Source organism: Lacerta agilis, chromosome 2 (assembly GCF_009819535.1).
Source record: "Lacerta agilis isolate rLacAgi1 chromosome 2, rLacAgi1.pri, whole genome shotgun sequence".
NCBI lineage: Eukaryota > Metazoa > Chordata > Lepidosauria > Squamata > Lacertidae > Lacerta > Lacerta agilis.
Window position 1 is genome coordinate 90,251,021 of NC_046313.1, and position 21,000 is coordinate 90,272,020.

Below are 21,000 nucleotides of genomic sequence, written 5' to 3' on the forward strand. Positions count from 1 at the left end.
AGACCTGTGCTTTCCCCAGCCAGAAGAAAGCTGTTGCAGCTGATTTCATAAAGAAAGAGCACCAGCTAGTGGTCGAAAAGAGGAGAAAAACTTTTAATCCAATGTTTCAGGAAGTTTGGCAGAAGGCAGATCATGCTACATTTCTAAGCCCCTGCCATCAACACAGAATACAAAATCCATAATCACTGGGGGAGTTCCCTTTAGGACATTAAATAATGTAGCAATTGGAATACATTTATTTAGAATTCCCTCTCTCTCTCTCTCTCTCTCTCTCTCTCTCTCTCTCTCTCTCCTGTGCAGGACTTTACTATAAGTAACTGCTGATTTCTCTGCCTGGAGTCTGATCCCTGTAAGTACCGGGGTTATGATAGTATTAGAAAACGGGCTTTGAAATGTTTATGCAAAGGAAATGAGAAACAAAGCAAGTTCTAATTTAAGGTCCAATCCTTTTAGCTATAGTGTGTCAACAAACATTTGGAATTGAGTGGGTGAGTGGCAGAGTGCATTGCACTGGGGTTGTTCCAGATACAAGATGCAACACTGCTACAATATGCACACCATTGGCAGATGCAACACACTGGCATGGCCTAGCATAGTGTTGCCGTGCAGCAGAGAACTGAGCACCAGGTGGCTTTGGCAGAGGCAGGGCTGGCAATGATTTGGTCAGATAGCATCCTATCTGACATTGGCCAACCCAGGGTGAGTCATACCAGCACAGTCCTAAGCATCCAGTAATTGGTAGTCACTTTTTAAAATGTGATTGCATCTGAGAGGCAGTGCAGGAGGACTCCTAAGACCCACCATCGAAACCAAAGACACCATAGTAAACATTTTAGTGTAAGCTGCTTGAGTGCCGTTGCAGCCACACATATCTAAAGGACTGGTCGTAAGAAACATGGAGGGCACCAGATCCCTATATACATATATAACACTGAAGTAGCCATGGTTTTGGTCAGACTGAGTGGCATATATCTTACCAAACTGTAGGTCTGAGTCACATTTTAACTAACTGAAAACGACTGTGCCTTGAGGAAGAAGAGTCCCAAAAACCAGTTTTCGAAGTCAACCGCCTATTTCTACATAGGCCGGATGTCAAGGTCTTGAACTTTCCTGCAGCCTACATCTGACCTGTATGATATTTGATGGCTATTAAACGATAAATATGGTGATCTGAAATGAATTATTCATGGTAACATCTTATGCATGGAGAGGGAAGGTTGCTGTAGAACTGCCAATGCTTTCAACCGATGCTTTTTCCTTGCAGCCCGTGTAAGCTCCAATAAACGAGCCATCTTCGTTGAACATTCTGTGGTCCCCGTCTCCATAATCCACCAAACTGTCAGCGCTTTCTGCAGTTTTGATGTCCATGTTAAGAGACCTCAGGCTCCCTTTGAGTGGCTTTTCATCGCTGTCACTATAAAAGGAGAAGCATGGGTGAGAAGCACAAACAGGCATTTCCCACATAGCCACATCAAGGGGAAAAGAGCAATTGGGGAAAGTATTTGGCGCAAGAACACTGCCAATTTTCGTTTGTCTCTTCTGAGATGGCCAAGGGGTTTTCTAAGCGTCGTTTCTTTCTTTCTGCAAATCATGTCTCCGGTGTTCTGCATCCTGCAACCTTCCTAAGTGCTTGCACTTCCTGAAAACCCCCATGATGTCTTTAACTAGAACGAGGGGAGATAGTGTCCATGATTGTTCTTTAACCTTGAAGTCTTTTTTACTTTTAAAGAAATCAGGGCAGGAAGTGTTTTTGAGAAAGGGAAAGAAAGAGAAGAACTTAAAAAAAACAAAATCAGCTAGCACAGCAAACTCAGGAGCTCGATAGCCAAGTGCTCCGCCCATGTGGCTTTTTCACATCAGAAAGTATGAGCAGCTGGGGGGCGGGGGTGGGGGCGGCTGCAGAAAGCTAGGGAAATGTTTTCTGGGATGGAAAACAAAGACTCCACCCTCAACCACCACACCATGATACAGAAATGCAAAGAAATTCTAAAGTGTCCTGACAAAGTGGAAGAAAAACAAAGAAGTCTCCTTTGCAGGGGAAGAAAACAAAAAACCAAAAAAACCAGAGGACAGATCTCAGCACAACTCTAATTATAGGTTAGTTTTGGAAGCTGCTGGTTCATCCAAGTAAAATGGAAATTAGATAGTTATTAATAGGATCCAGCATAATCTAGTTACATTTTAAATTTGCTTATTTTAATAACTCTGTGAACCATGGAAGCTTTTTGAGGAAAACAATGGATCAGGAAACTGGTGGCGTTCCAGATGTTGTGGGATTAAAACTCCCATCATCCCTGACTTTTGGCCATGCTAGCTAGGGCTCATGAAAGCTGGAGTCCAACAACATCAGGAGGATCACAGATTTCTCATTTCTGATCTATATGATTGAATCTTTCACATGCTTAGTTTTATTTTTCCTTGACACAAGTTCCTGGGTTACAGATATCCTTTCACTACACTCTTGTCTATATAACATAATTTACTTATAAGTTACAACAAGGTGTTAAAGATTCTTAGATCACCCAAATTGGTGCCAATAGTGTTGAAACAGAGAAGCAATTTCTACACAGAAAGTAGGAAGAGAAGGAAAGAAGGAAAAAATAGGAAGATAAGTAGATAGTCTGATACATCTACCTTTGTGCAGAAACCAAGGAAAGGGAAGATGATACCAATGTTGGAGGGATAATCAAGGCATGGAGGTGAACCTGATACTTTACCTGGGGACTGAAAGATACCACCTGCATGACTTGCTTACCTTTCTAATTATCTGTCCCATTAAGAAAGCATTAAAAATTAAATATACAAGGAATTATGCAGAACTTGTAAATGGTATATTATGTGGTTTTGTACCTTAGGTGGATCATTTAGATTTAGTCAGGAACCTTTTAAATTCACCATGAGGAACAGCTGGTTTGCTGGATCAGGAAACAGTCATTACATACGGTTGACATACATTTTAATACGCATAATAACTTGCATTGCTCACAACAGTGTCATAAATTTCAAAGAGGGCTCCATTCATTTGTTTCTGTTATGGAAGGGATTGTCCATGTGCACAACGGAAAATCTGCACTGCATATGTAGCGAGTTTCTCCAGCTTATAGATAACAACTAAGCAGTTTTGTAGAATTCTATGTATCATTGTATGATAGCAACAAGACCTGCCTACGAGATAAATCTGGGATAACCAGCCTCATATAATCAACATGCTTAAGTCTAATCAATGCATGAAGGGGTTGATGTCATAGAGTAAACTGTCCTGCTAGGCTTAACTAGGTCACTCCCCCTCAGTTTGGGATGAGGGTAATCAAGCCTATTGTAATTCTTCAGATACCCAAGAAGCTCAGTGTGTGAAGAGGTCTGAGCTGGTTGCCCCAAGCTCAGACTGCATGGCTTTTACAAGCCACTCTTGTGTTCTTATACAAATAATTTAGGAACTTTCACCACTGTAACTAAGCCAAGTTTGACTGCCTATGTTTTCTAACTTATGTATGGAAAAACGCATGGAGCTGACCTTTGGAGACTTTGTAAGTCAACCATTTTTAATTTATCAAAAGTGTGGTCTTTGCTATGCTAAGGAAAGAAGAAAGTTTTGGAACTCACAAGGACATATTTTAAAGGTCTAACAGCCTATATTTCTTTGCTTTACCTTGCTACATGTTTTATGATTTTAAATCTTTGCTGGGGTTCTCTTACCAAAGAGTACTTCCTCCAAACCTGGATCTTGGAATCCAGAAAATCCTCCTTCTATACCTATTTTTCTTTGCCACCAACAATAAGTGCCCAATCTGGAAATAAACCAGCTTTAATATATTTAAAGATCTAGACAGGAAACAATTCACATTGAAGAACCATTCCACCAGCCATTTTCCTTGATCAAAATGTGTGTGAACTTCAGTATTCTGGATCAGGCTTCCTCAATCTTGGTCCTCCAGATGTTTTTGGCCTACAACTCCCATGATCCCTAGCTAGCAGGACCAGTGTTCAGGGATGATGGGAATTGTAGTCTCAAAACATCTGGAGGGCCTAGGTTGAGGAAGCCTGTTCTAGATGCATTTCATGCCAATGTAGGATCTCACAAGATTTACTCTGAAAAACGGTTGCTTATGTTGTTTTCATTAAAAGACATTCCAGTCAATAGTTCAATGCAAAGAGCTATAAGCACATACTAACCTATATTCACCAAAGATTTCATCTTTTATGGATTGGCCTTCAGGATCTGGATGCAAATCTTCTTTTTCTTTCACTGTACAGAAAGGGAGATAAGACTTTATCAGTTGTTCTCTGCAAATTCCATTTGCTCAACTAACCTCTGCTCATATGTGACATTGTGAGCAGGTAATGATGTGGCTGCAGAGGAAGAAGATGGAGCCTTCCCTAGCAAACTGGGCTTGAATGCAGTGCCTTTCAAATTTGGCACCAACTACAAGCTGTGATTGAGTCTTCTCACAAACTCCCTATTGGAGTTCCCATCTTTCCTTTGGAAGTCTTACCTTGGGATAAGGGGATGGGACAACAGAGAAGACGGCTCACTTCCAGAACTTCTGCAAGACCCCCTCAATGGCTGGAATTGACCCACAGAGCACCATTTCTTGGAGGGGATCATGGAGCTTGTGGCAGTCTTCTAACAATGGTTTGAGCATGAGTTAGATGAGGTGCATTCAGTTTGGAGAGCACAAACATGGTTTACCTGAGTATTTCCCTCCTTTGTTCCTTTTAACAAAGCAGACTGTGAGCAACAATAAAGTCAGAAGAGCAATGGCACCCATCAGTCCAATAAACCAGCCTTGCGTAGAGATTCTTTCATAAATTCCAATGGATGCTTCAAATGAGAGAAATGGGAAAGTATGGGCATCACAAAAGAAGAATATCCAAATAATTATATTATCATTTACAATAACTTATATGATGCATTTTAAAACTGATTCTGCATGAAACACTTTTTGGTAGAGATGAACAGATTAAATCATTTGAAGTGGGACAGAACTGAGGATCAACATTTATATTAAAGGCAAAGAAATAGTTTGCAGCACACGCAACTGATCTCTGGAATGAGAATTCCAACAAAGATTTTGATTAGAGATTCATGCCAAATAGGAAAGCCAATACAGATCTTAGGTAAGCCTGTCATGCAAAAGCAGTTTTGGGGATAGAGACAGAGTTAAAAAGTATACAGGTCACATGCAAGTGCTTAGCTAGATGCATTTAAGATGCAAGGAGTAAGAGACCTACCCGCTGGGGACTGGGCATAGCAGCTAAAGTCTGTAGATAATACACATTCAACATTTTAAAAATCATTTCACTTTCACCCTCGTTGGCAATGCAATGTGCGGAGCTGCATTTTAAATCTGGACTGTAATTCTCAAGCCACTCACTCAGGAGTACAAATGGAAATCGGCCAGCGCCAGACTCACCTACACTGGCACAAGTGAGTTTTATGGGAGATTGAGCTTAGGAAAAGCTACAAAAGCAGGGAGAGTACCCTTAACCTCTGCATAAAGCTAACTGAATGGTGTTTGAAGTGGACAGAAGAGTGATCCATTGGCGAGGAAGAACTCTGCTTGCTGCCCATACTGGAGACTTTCCAATTGACTGAGCCCCTTAACTGAGCGCCTTGTGTTGTGAACCACCCTGAGGTCTATGGGTATACAAATGTATTCAACAACAACAACATCAGCAGCAGCAGCAGTCTGACACAGCTATAATTAACTGATCTCTAATTGGTTTCAGTGTGAGGGGTTTTGGTGGGTTTTTTTTTGGTTTTTTTTTAATTCAGGCAAAAGGATGCAAGCCCTTTCCACTTTAGCAGAAGGTGAGATGGCAGGGCTTTGGCAATGGTGGGTCAGCCACCACTTAAATCTCCCCCCAATTCAATCTAGGTTTGCTCTTCTCTTCGCTGCATCACCACCAATGGAGTAGGATGACTCCAGTCACAGATAAAACCATTTACAAACTTTATCTGCCTAAAGCAAAGATGTGATGAGAATAATCACCCACAAGACAAAAAGGCACTGACTTCTAAAAAGTCACCTCCTCTATAGTCTGGGCCATCTATCTGTATGCCTGACCTCATACAGCTGCCTGCTTGGGATGGACCTCATGACTCAAGGTCCTCCTGAAGGAGGAAGCAGCTCACAAATGGAACTGACTCACGGCTTTATCTCTGGTTCCATCAGCAGAATCCTTTATTGCCAATGCCCGGCCTGAAATTCCTCAACAGAGAGTGGCTTGAGAATTGTGAGCTGAGTGAGCGTTGCTTCTGTTGAAGTCGATGGTAGAAATCTTAATGAGATTGTTGGCAGTGGGTCTGTATTCTCCATGTGTTTATATAATGCTCTCTATCTGAAGCAACTTGCAATTATATTGCTAAACTTTGCTTTACAAAAATAATGGCCATATTAGAGGCCTTAGAAAATTCTCACCTCTCCCCCTTGCGTCTATTACATCTGCAGAAATGCTATTATTATCAACCCAATTCTTAGTTACTAGTCGAACTGTGTGTGCAGTTCCAGGCTCAAGTGCCTCAAGAGGCTGAGTCTTTGGGGTGGGATTTACTGCTTCAGAAATCTTCCCGGCAGCTTTACCTACGAAATGTACAGAGTTAAGTAAAATATGTGAATTGGGTTAGGGCCTTGGAAGGCACAGTTACAAAATCAATACAGGTAAATATGAACATGTTTAGCTATTCCCTTCCAAGGATTTGGTAAGTGATTATGTGAACATCATCAGTGTTTCCCTTGGGGATTGTTTACGGTTCAAATTAAAAGAACTACATTGTATATATTGCAATGTATAATGTAACACAAAATGTATGGAGCAGAAGTCAACACTGACAGTATAACCTGATGAGGTTTACATCTACCTTAGATAACATATTAATTAAAATTTTGAACTGAGCATGACAAAACAGTATAAACAGAATCTACCTAATACAGGCCTAGGCAAACTCGGCCCTCCAGATGTTTTGGGACTACAACTCCCATCATCCCTGACCACTGGTCCTGTTAGCTAGGGATGGTGGGAGTTGTAGTCCTAAAACATCTGGAGGGCCGAGTTTCCCTAGGCCTGATCTAATATGAAGCCTAAAGTCACACCTCAGTATGGATTCCTTGCATGAAAAGTGAGTTTTGTCTTATTGATTTAACTTAAATTCCATTGAGTTTCAGGTTTAAATGTCAGCGGAATAGGGCTATATGGCCAGATTCAATTTATCTTATGATCAACAAGAAGGTATGGGCCAGATTGGCATGTAATGAGACTTCCTAGTTTACTGTGAGCAAGCGGTGCATAAGTGCACACTCTTTGACCATTCTGTTCTCACTCTTCCACTTGTGTGAGTCAGATACACAAACCAAGAAGACTTGGCTTCCCACTTTGTGCAAAATAGGGATCATGGTTTGTTGCTCTTTAAAAACCCACAATTACTACTAGCCTTAAGCTGCACATGGCCAGATGCTCATTAATAAAAATCCGTTGAAATACAGAATACTTTGAATGTGAAATAGGATAACTAAAAGAATTGATCCATAATACTTTTTTTTAATGTGTTGACCAATCTCTACTTTCAAAATGACAGAATATGAACTGTCAGAAAGTTCCAAATGTTTCTATGTGGTTCCTTCAACTCCCAGCAGCAACCTTGAGATGTACTTCCATTACGGTAGGTAGTGGCATAATGACTTAATTATTTTATTTATCAATCAAGGATTAGAAGTGAGAAGTTGGTCCCAAGCAGAGATGTAATCCTATTTAAAATGAGCCAAGAAGTGTTGACTAATGTCCAAGGCAACCTCAATACATTCCCAGCAATCTAAAACCCAACTAACATCTTAAACTTCTTATTTTTTTAATGTGGTTTTTACTGCATGTCTTATAAGCTGCTGTTGTAAATTGCTCTTATATATTTTATGAATATGTAGCAGTATATAAAATAGATAGCACTGATTCTTTTGCACTTTTTCTAAACAAGGGCTTCCGTGGCTTAATTTGCTGAATGTAATTTAACATTCTAGGGCCCACTATGAACAAGATATTTGGTGTTTATTAAGTCACGTAATATGGAGCTTGGAAACTCTTGGACAATCTGCCCGTCTGCTGCTGAAGTTATGATCATTAGTTCTGAAACTACAAAGCAAGCAAACAGAAGCTTTGAGAGATTAACACTCAGAAGACAACTGAAGGAAAAAAAAGAAAAGATTAAGAACACTGTGGGCATAGCCAAAGAGAGCAGAATATGATATGTTTCTCCAAGACAACAATCCATCAATTACAATCACTACTTTAATTATTATACCACCACAGAGAGAGTGAACATGTTGATCGGCACATTAACCAAAATTTGATGCGAAGGGTTTTAACATAATTAAAACTATCTAGCAGAGTAGATTTTGCTAAATGAATTCTGTGAAGTTGAAACTACATTTTCTAATCAAACCACAAATTAAGAAGCAGGTCATTACAAGTCATATTTTAATTATGTTTCCCCCCTAAACTCAAAGTCTAAATGGTACACTTAATAGAAATGCTGTCTAAAAGGCAACAAGGCAAAAAATAAACTCTGTTGTGTCAATTTCTGTTATAATGAATGATGCAAAACACTAGAAAACGTCAGCTCCATGAGATTAAAAACTGAAAGGAAAAGTAGCAAGAGACTCTAACTTGTAGATTAAGTATGGTGGTGATTTTACACCCACATTCTATTTGGACATGTGACCTTTCAGAGATATTTGTTGCAGGTTGGAAATTTTATCATGATAGTAATAAATCAGTGGTTAAGGCTGTTGTCAAAAAGACAGCAGTGCATGGTCATCACTATGCAAAGGAGCCAAGGGAAAATCAAAAGGATCACATGTCTCTTTTCTAAGATCAGAACCTGCCATTCCATTATTTAGCTGTGGCGCTTATGATCTTCTGGACAGTAGCCACTAGTCAAGATCCTTATGGTTGTACATCCTTGTGCAAATTAATTGAAACAAAGCATGTTTTCTATCTTACTCGTAATCCTGTAATCAAGACAAACATGAAAAGTCAGTTGATCATTATGATGTCAGAAGCCTGCAGCCAATCGAAGGAATAATGCGCTCGCCACAATATATTGAGGTTCTATGAAAGAGAGTTATTCCAGAGCTGGAAAAGAGTTATCCTGATGGTACTGGGATATTGCAGCAGGACCTAGCCCCCTGTCACACATCAAAAGTGGTGAAGAAATTCATGACAGAGCAGCAAATACAGGTACTTGATTGGCCAGGGCATTCCCCAGATGTAAATCCCATTGAGAATTTGTGGGCTATATGCAAAAGTCATCTCCGTGCTGTAGACTGTACGACTATGGAGAAGCTCATTCAAGCGCTGATTCAAGTGTGGTACAGGGATCTGAAAATCAACAGTGAATGTTTGAAACTAGTAGACTCCATGCCATGCTTAAAAATAGCAGAGGTCATATCAGTTACTAATGTACGTATATGTGAGTTTTGTACATGTATATGTGAGTTTTGTACAATAAACTACATTGTTTGTTTCAGTTAATTTGCACAAGGCTGCAGAAGAGAATTCTCCTTTGCAAATTCTGTACTGAATATACTTCTGGGGCTTCATTTCCACAGCGAGTAACTGAAGCCTTGCTGGCTTCCTGACCTACAAATCTTGCTGAACTCTGGAATTCACCAGCTGTTTGATTGGGGAAGGGGATTTTTAAAGAGACATTTTGGAGTCCAAATGTCTGAAGTAGGAATGAAAGGGCTGAAATGGATAGTGTATCTTCCCCCTATCCATCCAAGAGGAAAAGGGCAGTGGATATCATGAGATTGGGTGCCAAGCTTTGAAGCTTAAAGGCATCCACCAAACTTCCAGGTAATTTGCCAGATTTCAGGATTGCCCTCCAGAAGACTTATATACTGAGATTCAACCACTTGTTCTCTGGGAGGTCTTAAGATTTGTTTAATGCAGAAGTCCACTGAGGAAGATCTGAGCATCTATATCCTCCCGAATAAGTGAGTTATTCATTATACAATAGGCACACAATGCCTACACAAGAGAAATCATTGATAATTGGGTAGGGATTTGTAGCTAGAACAGGAAAAGAAATGGAGAAACCTGAAAAATAAAAAGCAAAAACACATTGGTAAGGACATATTTATGGTCAATAAATTGAAAGGTCACTGCGCTATAGGCATTTGCTTTAGAAAACCAAAAGCGGCCAGCTTAAATGTATTTTTAATATACAGAAAGATAGAAGCAATAATAAAATAAACCAACCAACACCATTCCTCATTTTTCTGCTGTACCAAGGGAGGCACATGAACCTTAAACACCTGACTGCAATTTCAGAAGATTTCTCTCGGGTTTGGAGATTTATGAGAACTTATGATACTGTAGGGAAAATGAGCTAAACCTTCCCCAAAGATGAGCTATTATACAATTTTCCCCATAGTATATGTGTCTGCTATTCAACACACTTATCACAAAATGTTGGACAGCTGGTCTCTGATCAACAGCTTCACATGACAAATGGAAAGTTAAGGCAGTCTTGGTGAAATTTGCCTCTAAAGAATGACTATTAAAACCGTAGAGATCTGCTGTGCAAGTAGAACTACCTCCTGGCTAACTCTGGGATATCTCATTCTGAACAAAAGATAGCTTTTGATAGTTGCTTCAGGCATTCAGAACTTTCTCCATACAAGCTCTCTTAGCAGATACATCATTGCTATGAATATAGTATATGATCTGAGCCATTCACAGATACAGCTGCATCTAGCCAGAAACAATTGCTGTGATTGCAGCATTAGAAATAGGTGTTGCCATGATCATGAAAATTGCCACTGTGTTTGTCCCAAATAACGATTTAAGACCTCCACGCAAATGCATCTCTAGGGACAGACTGTGTACATCACGTAGAGGAAGTTCTGACTACCTGAATCTGCCTACGTGACAAAAACCCGTTAAGCCGTATTTCTTCCACTCCTAGCATTCTCTAAGAACTCAAGGGACCAGGGGATTTGAGGAGACCTGCTGCAGATCCCCTGAAAGGAAACAATTAAGCTGTCATTGAGGGGGAAGAGAGATGGGTATTGAATTCCTCCCCACTCCCAGCTCCCAAGTGCTTCACAGGCTAGGTTAATCTGTGTTACATGGGAGGAAGAGGAGAGATGGAGTACCAGGACACTGAGCAAGGTTAAGGACAACAAGCTTTAAAGGAGTACACTGTGACACAGAAAGGTGCAGCCCTACTAGGCTGAGAGTGCCAACCTCCTTACTTGCTTGACGTTATGGGTGGCCCTAGGTGCCTTAGATGAACTAATCATTGAACTGAGTGCAAATTAATATTCCTAGGTGAGATTGGGGGGGGGGGGTATCTGGTTGGTATTCACCCAGCAGGAGAACCTGGCTAACAGTTGGATTTGTACATTGTCTGTTGTACCTTATTGTACCTGGGGTGATTGGTAGAAAATTGTGAATATTCTCCACTCTGGAGTGTGATGCTGATGTTAGGGGGTGGGGGTTGCACATAGTCACTGGGTGACTGACTGATTGATTGACTGACCGAGGCTGGTAGTTGTGGACACATGAAGTGTATGTGATAGGCTAATTGCATGCTATATGTAAATGTGTCATCATTATGCTATTCTTTCCATCTGATCTTCTGTTCTGTATATCTTCTTACATAGGAACCAGTCTTGAATCAGTGCCTGGACACAGTGGAGGGCTGGGTGAGGGCCAATAAGCTGAAGGTGAATTCTGATAAGACTGGGGACCTGTGAGCAGGTGGTTCCCTTGTCAGGAAAATTGACAAACTATTGATGAGGTTGTAGAACTGACCTGCAGGAGAAATAGCTGAGGTGTCTCAAGCATGCGAAGTGGAAGACACTAACTGTGCATCCTATGCAGGTCTACTTAGCAATAAGTCCCGCTGACATCAGTGGGACTTAATATTGTAGAGTAAGGATCATGGCTGGCAGACACAGACAAAATCATTTGTAAAAGGGGGTGGAGTATATTTGACCAGACATTCAAAGAAACCATTTATGCTGTATGTTTAATTTATCTTAACATGAGGAACCTTGGTGAGAGTCCCATAGACTTGATATGTAGTCTAAATGGGTTGTGCCACTTGCAAGTCAGAGTCTATTAAATGCAAGAAAGTGCAAGAAAATATTTGACTTTTCCCTGTCAACACTGCTATTGCATATTATCCACACTGATAAGCTTGGGCATCTTCTTCTTATCTCATTCCCTTTGGCAAATTGGTGTGCCAATCTCACTTAATTGTACCAATTAATATCTAGTTGGTTTTCAGTAACAGGACTGGAGTTGTGAACTGGTCAAGCCATTCTACTGATTGGTTTTTTGTTTTTTTTTAGATGAGTGAGATGGGTAATTGTATTAGCAGGGGTTTGGTTTTCAGATCAGCAAGTGAACCACTGAATATTACCAATGAAGGAGTGATTGAATAATTCAAAATTGATTTTTTTTTTTTTTTTACTCTGGGACACACCTGGTGGCTGCAGTCTGATCCAAAGTTAGGTGGTGCACGTTAGCTCTTTGAATTCAGCATTGCGCTAACTTGGAACAAATTTATGACGTTTGCTAATGTCCATTGATTAACTGAATGTTTAGACTGTACTCCAATTGTTCAGCCTGGAATTGCTTCCTACTGCATACGGATGGGCAAATCTGACAACTGTGGTTTCTCACAGTATCCCATTTTTCAAGTCTTCAGTTCTCCACTTTGCCACATCACTTTGTGATTTATTTTTAAAGGGACCTCATGAAAATTCATCATTATTTTAATGTGAATTCCTTCTAATACACACATTTTCCTGTGTACTTTCCCCCTTAATATTCACATTTCTGGAAACCAGTTTCCCCTAATATAATGCACTGCTGTCTCTTAATTTCACCAATATAATACAATTTAATGCGCACCCCCACCCCCGGAGTATTTGCATTTTTGTCTGCATTTCTTGACTGAAAAACTGCACTGCAAAATTCAGAGAAGTATGAATTTCGAAAGATGGTTGTGTTTTAGTTCACATATTGTTTCATAAAGTGTGCATTAGATGGGTTCACCTCTAAGGTGACCTGAATTTCTTCTCATCTCTAAATGTCTGAGATACCATTCTCTCTCATTCCAGGAGACAGTGGAATGCAAAATTCAGATATTCAATCCCTTAAAGCCCTGGTCTTCCTAAATACGAAAGCTCACAAATTGAATAAAATGCAAAGTAAATTCATTTCTTCATAGAATTATCGGAGGAAGCAATTTTGTAAACACTTCAGAATGGTAATGGTGAAACAGTAACAAAATGGTAATGTTGTCATATCCTTAAACGACATTCAGAGCTCTGTTGCTCTTTGAAGCCTTAAATGTTAACTGTATCCGAGAATTGTGTGAAAAGCAGAAAAAAAAGTCATTGGCATTAAACCTACCGAATTTTAATGCAAAAACAGCGCATGGAAATTCAGCACCACTCTATTTGTAACTTACTGCCTTCGCTTACTGTTACTGCTTCCTCTGTGATTGGTTTCCCACAGCCTTGTACAGTACAGGCTCTTGCATAGAACTTGTACTTTGTACTGATGCTCAGATTGGAGAGCCTGAAGTTGAATGATGATGGGTTGGTAATATTGATTTCATGCAAGGGCCCAATGTCATCAGTTTCATTAACTGGAAAAAGAAGAAGCAAAGAATAGTATTCAGTCAAACACCATCATCTGGAAGCAGACTGACTTGTTAAAAGCATGCCTCATGGACCAGGTCCCTGATCCATGAACACTGAGCTAAACAGGCACTTAAATCACTATGCACACATTATGAAATACATAGCTTTCATGACATGCCGATCGATTTCCATAAATGGGGGAGGGTGGAATATCTGGTGCAGTTTTCATTATGAGTATCACCAAAATGAAAAATGTGGAGAAAATAGCACTGCCTTAGAAGCTATGTGGCGATGAAGAATGGCTGTCGGGCTCAGAAGGAACTGCTGGGGCTGCTTGTGCCCACCAGCTCCTTCCATCTGAGACAGTTGTCTCACTCTGCCTAGTGGTAGGGCCAGCTCTGCTCAGTTCAAAATGCAATAGCTTCAGATATGATTTTTGCACAAGCCCCCCTTCATTGCATCAGCCTCTCAGCTATTCCAAAAAAGAACGGTGGTGCTTGAGTTGTGGGAGAAAAGCCAGAAGGTCCTTAATGAAACTCACAAGCTCCATTCCCTGAGTCCTCCCAATTGTACGCCCAATAAATACAGAGAGAAACTAAACAACTCTGTATGTAGTTTACAAAAAGAAGCAAAGTGCCATTCTAGGGTTAGAGCTTATCCGTTTGGTGGAGCATTGAATTGCCATTGTATAGTTCCTTTTGGGGCTAACCAGGAGAATATTCACGAAACAGAGATTAAAATCTGGGTGTCTCGGTGTTGGAGTTCCGTTGGGACCACACCAGCACAAATATACACATAGAAGGTTTCTCTCATGGACTTATTTCAGGAATATTTGGAATACTTGGCTTTGAGATACTGAGTTGTGTGTTACAGGTAGGTAGCCGTGTTGGTCTGCCATAGTCAAAACAAAATAAAAAATAAAAAAATCCTTCCAGTAGCACCTTAGAGACCAACTAAGTTTGTTCTTGGTATGAGCTTTCATGTGCATGCACACTTCTTCAGATACAATATGAGTTATGTGTGTCATTATTATTATTTTGGTATTGTATATATTATATAAGATTTAATGTAATAGAAAGTACTGAAATGCTGTAAATTATTGTTAATGGGTTTTTAAAAACTACATACAGAGTTGTTTAGTTTGTGATTCCTCCCACTTATAGCCAAATCATGCTATGTTCCCTCTGTTGCTTTCAAAAAAAAACCAGGATTAATGAGAATGATGCAAAAGAAAGGAGTTTGGGCCTCCCTCTGTTTTTTGAGCACTGGATAACAACAGTGTGTCTCCAAAATGTGCTTGTTATTAAGCTCCACATCCAACCACACCATTCATGTACTTACTTATCTGGTACTGCAAAATATATCCAGTGACAATGCCATTTGGTTTCTTCGGTGGTCCCCATGATAGTGTTACGGAGTCTTTATCTAAATTTAGTATCTTTAGGAAGTGTGGCTTTTCTGGTACTGGAACAACCCACAAAAAACAAAAAACACATTATACACTTTCTTCACACTAGAACATTTCATTTAATCTTGGATAAACTTACAGCATCTTTCCATTTGGTTCTGCTTCCTCCTTTATTAAACACACTGCACCACTTGAAACACATTAAGTAAAGTTTCAGAGCTGACTTATTTTCCCTAGGTATGCCATCCTTCCTTACACAGCCGAATAGATCCTTTAAAAGCTAATTTACCATACTTGACCCAAGAGACTGAGTTCACAAACTCACAAGGGGACACCAGATATTGACAATGAACTCCCAAGGACTACAGAACCATACTCACAGTGCAGGTATGTGTGTTTGTGCAACTTCCCTTGGATGGAGATGCAAAAGCCAGGAAATGTGAAAAAAGAGAGTGTGACTCATTCCACCAGCAATTTTGATTGTCTGAAGCTACTCACGTGGGCCATCTAGACAGATGCATGCCCATTATGCTCTTAAGAGATTTCCAAGGCAGGAGAATGACATCAAACACATTCCCATGAAACACAATGGTAATAATTGTGTGAGGCCCAATGAATGCACAATTGCAGTGATTATTTATGTAAAGCTGGTAATCATTCATCCACATTCATTCATGTCCAGCTGGGTGCAGGAAGCAGACTATAAACAAAATCTGGTCATAGAAACACATAAGCAGCAATTGAAAGATGCTAATGCCATAGTTCTGGCTGCGAGAATACCCAGACATGGGGAAAAACAGCTAGCACACCACACACAGCTGAAGCAAGAGAAAATAGAGTTAGGAACACGGACTACTGTTTCCCCTCCCCTCCCCTCGCTCATTTACCTCCCTCGGGGGTCTGGAATTTGTACGTGTTGCTTTCTGGTCCAGCTCCTTTGGAATTAAAAGCCAAAACAGTTAAGAGGTATTCACTGAAAGGCTCCAGGCCAGGTATCATTCCATCGTTTCGGTCTGCGTTAAATGTCAAAAAACGTTTCTCCTGGCGATGGCTTTTTCCATCTAAACGGCTTCGTGTTTTCCACCAGCTGACCTGTAGTGGGAAGATCCAACTGAACATTTGAGGCAGGGGACAACAACTAGGACACTTACATAGCATACCAAAAAGAAAACCCTTAGAAGAGGCTCTGAAACGTAGAGTAAGGGAGGGAGGGAGAGGGTAGTGTGGAGAACCATAATCACCTTGTAGCCCCGGAGGTGGCCACGAACTCTGTCCTTTGGAATGGTAGACCAGATGGCTTTAGCGAGAGTACTGTTGATAGCGTGTACAATCACATTGGAAGGAGCCGCTTCCGGAACTGGGAAATGCAGGAAGGTGACAGGGTTGTGTTAATTGTTGTGCTCAGCATCGTATATTTTGAAGTTGTGCCAGCATGCATGATGAGTTTAAAAGGGTGGCCAGCTAACTAACTCTCTTGGTGGGCCACTTAGAGAAGAGAGTGAGAGTTAATGAACCAGAGTTTTGCACACTACTCCTTTAAAATGCCCTGGTAAGATCTTCCTCAAGACACAGGTGGCGCTGTGGGTTAAACCACAAACTCTAGGGCTTGCCGATCGGAAGGTCACCAGTTTGAATCCCTGTGATGGGGTGAGCTCCCATTGTTCGGTCCCTGCTCCTGCCCACCTAGCAGTTTGAAAGCACAAAGTGCAAGTAGATAAATAGGTACTGCTCCGGTGGGAAGGTAAACGGTGTTTCTGTGCGCTGCTGTGGTTCGCCAGAAGTGGCTTAGTCATGCTGGCCACATGACCCAGAAGCGGACAAACACTGGCTCCCACGGCCTATAGAGTGAGATGAGCGTGCAACCCTGCAGTTGTCTGCGACTGGACTTAACGGTCAGGGGTTCCTTTACCTTTAAAATCTTCCTCAACTCCTCATTTGCAACTGGGGAGGAAGGCACTTCTCTGACTTGGCTCTTTGACACCCAGGTACTGATCTAAGTTTTAAATCATGGTTCTAGATTACTCAAAAGCCAGCTACTTTCAGGTCCCATCAAATCCCTCCTACAGGCAAGCTGTTTGTGATATTTAGAGGTTATCATATTCAAACTAAGCCTCCATCTGTGTCTTGTGAGCCGAAGCCTGCAGTCTTATGTACACTTATATAGGAATAGGCTCAGGTTGAACTTGGCAGGGCTTTCTTCTGAATAAATATACACAGAATTGTGCTATATGAGCTACCAGTGGGGCCTACAACAAAACGTTGCAGTGTGGAGGGCTTTTGCTTAGTCACTGTCATAGTCCATGATACTCTGCATTCTTTTGCTCTTGGTTTTCCATGTCTCCAAACAGTTAGTCAGCATTCTGTGCCCACTGAACTGGTTCTGTCCTCATTTGGCTATTTGGGGGGGGGGGGCGTTTCCCTGCCTGGAGTACCTCCCCCCCATACCACATATTTCTTGTACTTCTGCAAAGTCACTCCAAGCCTGTTGAATAGTGCAAATAGTGTTGTTGTGTTGTTGTTGTTGTTTTTTGGCTACATAAGGATAGTCATTCATATTAGTATGTAGCCGTGGTGAGGAACCTCAGGCCTGCTAGTCTAATTAGACCACCAAGCTTCTCTATTTGGCTCTCAAAGCTGCTTTGGGCATCACATATGATGTCAGGTATAGGGCATGTAAAGACACAACTGTGCTAAACTGGGAGCTTTGGCAAAGGGCCACCTGCGAAGCCTTGTACATAGCACAATGCCCTGAGACCCCTGATAACCATCTGATAATCTGTGCCTGCAAGACTCATGAGAGACCCTTTGAAGCCCCAATGATCAGCTAGTTGTCAGGGCTGCAAAACACTATACATGGTTCTCTGCGAGCCCCAATGATCATCCGGGGTTCAAAGTGCCACACACACAGTATGGTTTAATTTCAAAGAAGAAGTGTGCATGCACACGAAGAAGTATCTGAAGAAGTGTGCATGCACACGAAAGCTCATACCAGGAACAAACTCAGTTGGTCTCTAAGGTGCTACTAGAAAGAATTTTCGATTTTAATTTCAAAGAGTGTGTCAGAAAATGGGTCACCTGATGTCAGGTGATAGGTGAGTGGCACCCACTTGTCAAACCACAGGACCTGCTGCTAGCTTGCTGGCCAGATCCAATTGCCCAGCTCCAGTGTATAGGATATTTCTCTAGGGGTAAGCCAATAAATGCCAGATATGAGAGGTGGGGTTCTGGAGTCAAAGGTTCCACACACATTAATTGCTGTATGAATGTTGGCTGAGATTCCTGAATTACAAGGGGTTGACTAGATGACCCTTACGGTCCCTTCTAACTCTTCAATTCTATGATTCAATGAATATACATCAGGGTGCCCTGATACTAGCACAGCCTGCATATATATAAAGCCCCCTTTCATACTTCTGTAACAAATTCCAAAAAAATGGGGATGGGTGGAGAAAAATGTTCAGAAAATAGGTTCCACCATTTTTAGCTTGACAATTACTTTTTCTAACAGCAAATATATATTTTTACAAGTTTTGGCTCCCCACCCCCTTTAGTGAAACGAAAAATTCAGATTCTAAAATGAGCCTGCAGGTTGTAAACAGTTCCCTGTGAGTACAATTTTCTTTATAACCACCCCTACCATGGGAGCATTTTAGCATGCCTTCTTGAATAATTATTCTTCCTGGCTGAATTAAGAAGTCTCAGTATCTACATAAATGTGAACGTAAGATTTTAAACAATTTGGTAACATATTGCTGTCTGCATCTCAATCTCTTGCTGCCACGTGCTAATAGACTGTGCATATCAAATCAAATCAAACTTTATTCACGTAGCCAACAGGCCATTGCGACTAAAAATACAGATAAAACAGATAAAAATACTGGGGAAAATAGACTGTGCATATTCCAGTCACATCAAGGACTTTGAGGTATCCTGTCCCAAATGACTACTGTGGGGTTTCCTCCTTTTGTTGTCTTAAGCCTTAAATCCTTAAAAGCTAGGTTTTTGGTTGGCTTGCTTTTTTGAAGGGCTATTCAAAAGGCTATTCTGTTTGCAGAAGTATTTGATTCCCAGTACTGCAGCAGGGGGCTTATAATCTTCCAAGTATGTATGTGTGTGTGTGTGTACACACACACACACACACACACACACACACACAGGTATATCCATTCTCCAAACAAGATAAGAGAGAAAAAATTGCAGTGTAACAGCAGCAAGGCTTCTGGAAAGACTGTTGTCCAATTTTCTCAACAGGGGAGCAGAGGTTTCAGTCTTCCATATTTTACACAAGAAACAATTGCTTTGTGTTATTACTGTACACTTACACTTATTTTATTAGGGTTATGACTTCCTGTGCACTTATATTAAAATTCTGTACAGTGGTTTATGGCAGTGGTGCCTGCAGTGGGAGGGAAGGAAAGAGGATGTAGCAATCATAGACTAATGTAATAACAGAATATAACTCTGGGATATTGAGGTGGGAAATGGGTATTTTATGTCTTGCAAGTTTCAAGTGAACAATATTGATTGGGCAGGGATAAATGTCTGTTGGAGGTTTAAAATCTAAACTAAACCACTTCTTGTTAAATAATGAATTCTAAAGTCTCGGCTAGAACATATACAGATATTTATGTGTTACTGCAATTTGGCTGGAAAGTGTCATTTAGGTGTAAAGGGCAGCTAATCTGGTTGTATCCTTGTAAATTTATTAACTGTGCTATTCTATGCATGTCTTTTCAGAAGTAAATCTTACTGAGTTCAGTCGGGACCATACCCCTAGGTAAGTTTGTGTAGATGTCAAACAGATAAATAACTATATGACTTTTAGAAGACATCTGAAGGTTCAGGGAAGTTTTTATCAGCTGATGTTTTATTATGATTTAATATTTTGTTGGGATTCACCCAGAGTAGCTGGGGAAACCCAGTAAGATTCAAGCATGGATGGCATATAAATATTTATCATCATCACAATCATCATTATCACTATCATCATCACTAAAAAAAAAAACTAGCAACATGCTTGAAACACAATTTGGATGTGCTTTCACAATATTATTTTGGGACGAAGATGCTTACTTTTTCTGAAGTTTTTGTGGGGGGACAAATCTTCACAAGAAGAGCTTAGGATGGTAACTGAGAAAAGTTACCTTGTGAAGGTTTTTAACTCTCAAAAATGAATGTGACAATTCACCTTCCTCGAACTTGCCCCTTAAATTCAGGTAAGTAGCCGTGTTGGTCTGACAAAGTCGAAACAAATAAAAAGATTAAAAAATTGTCCAGTAGCACCTTAGAGACCAACTAAGTTTGTTCTGGGTATAAGGTTTTGTGTGCATGCACAAAATGGTATCTGAAGAAGTGTGCAGGCACACGAAAGCGTATACCCAGAGCAAACCTATTTGGTCTCTAAGGTGCTACTAGACAATTTTTTATTTTTAAAAATTTATTTCACCCCTTAAAATCAGAATTCATTACATAATAACTTGTTGTGGCGAAGGGGGTTGAATAACTCCAAGAAGCTATGAGCTATGCCATCCACAGCCACCCAAGACGGACAGGTCATAGCTGAGAGTTTAGACTAAATGTGATTCACCTGGAGAAGGAACTGGTAATCCACTCCAGTATTTTGCCAAGAAAACTCCATGGACATAAAAAAGGAGAAGGTTTGAGGAAAAAAGTGAGAGTTTCCAAGGCATGGCCTGGTTCATGGGGTCACGGAGTCGAACATGACTAAGACAACTAAACAACAACAACAAGGTTTGGAATTCTGTTACTGAAGTAAAGCATTGTGTTGCATACTATTGCAAAATGGGGTTATCATGAAAGACAAACTGACCACATTTTTCTGCATTTCATTGAAAATTGTGCTTTAGGTTGCTTCCCCCCTCCCCGCCAAATGTTGGGAAGCAAAAAGCTTCTGTATCTCCACATTTTTCAGCC

General features: G+C 40.6%; 1 protein-coding gene across 3 annotated transcripts in view; it reads right to left on the reverse strand.

The window, feature by feature from the left end:
• Nucleotides 1–546: 546 nt before the first annotated feature.
• Nucleotides 547–21,000, reverse strand: part of CHL1 (cell adhesion molecule L1 like) — a 193,287-nt gene continuing 172,833 nt past the window's right edge. The window contains exons 19-26 of one of the 3 annotated variants that reach the window (XM_033141201.1): nt 16,308–16,423; nt 15,954–16,158; nt 15,000–15,122; nt 13,484–13,663; nt 6,423–6,584; nt 4,691–4,822; nt 4,174–4,246; nt 547–1,414 (exon numbers count right to left, since the gene is read on the reverse strand). In XM_033141201.1, coding sequence (XP_032997092.1) covers nt 1,198–1,414; nt 4,174–4,246; nt 4,691–4,822; nt 6,423–6,584; nt 13,484–13,663; nt 15,000–15,122; nt 15,954–16,158; nt 16,308–16,423 — 1,208 coding nt within the window. In that variant the 3' untranslated portion in view covers nt 547–1,197. The remainder of the gene's footprint in view (nt 1,415–4,173; nt 4,247–4,690; nt 4,823–6,422; nt 6,585–13,483; nt 13,664–14,999; nt 15,123–15,953; nt 16,159–16,307; nt 16,424–21,000) is intronic. The other 2 variants (XM_033141200.1, XM_033141202.1) reach the window with 2 other exon arrangements.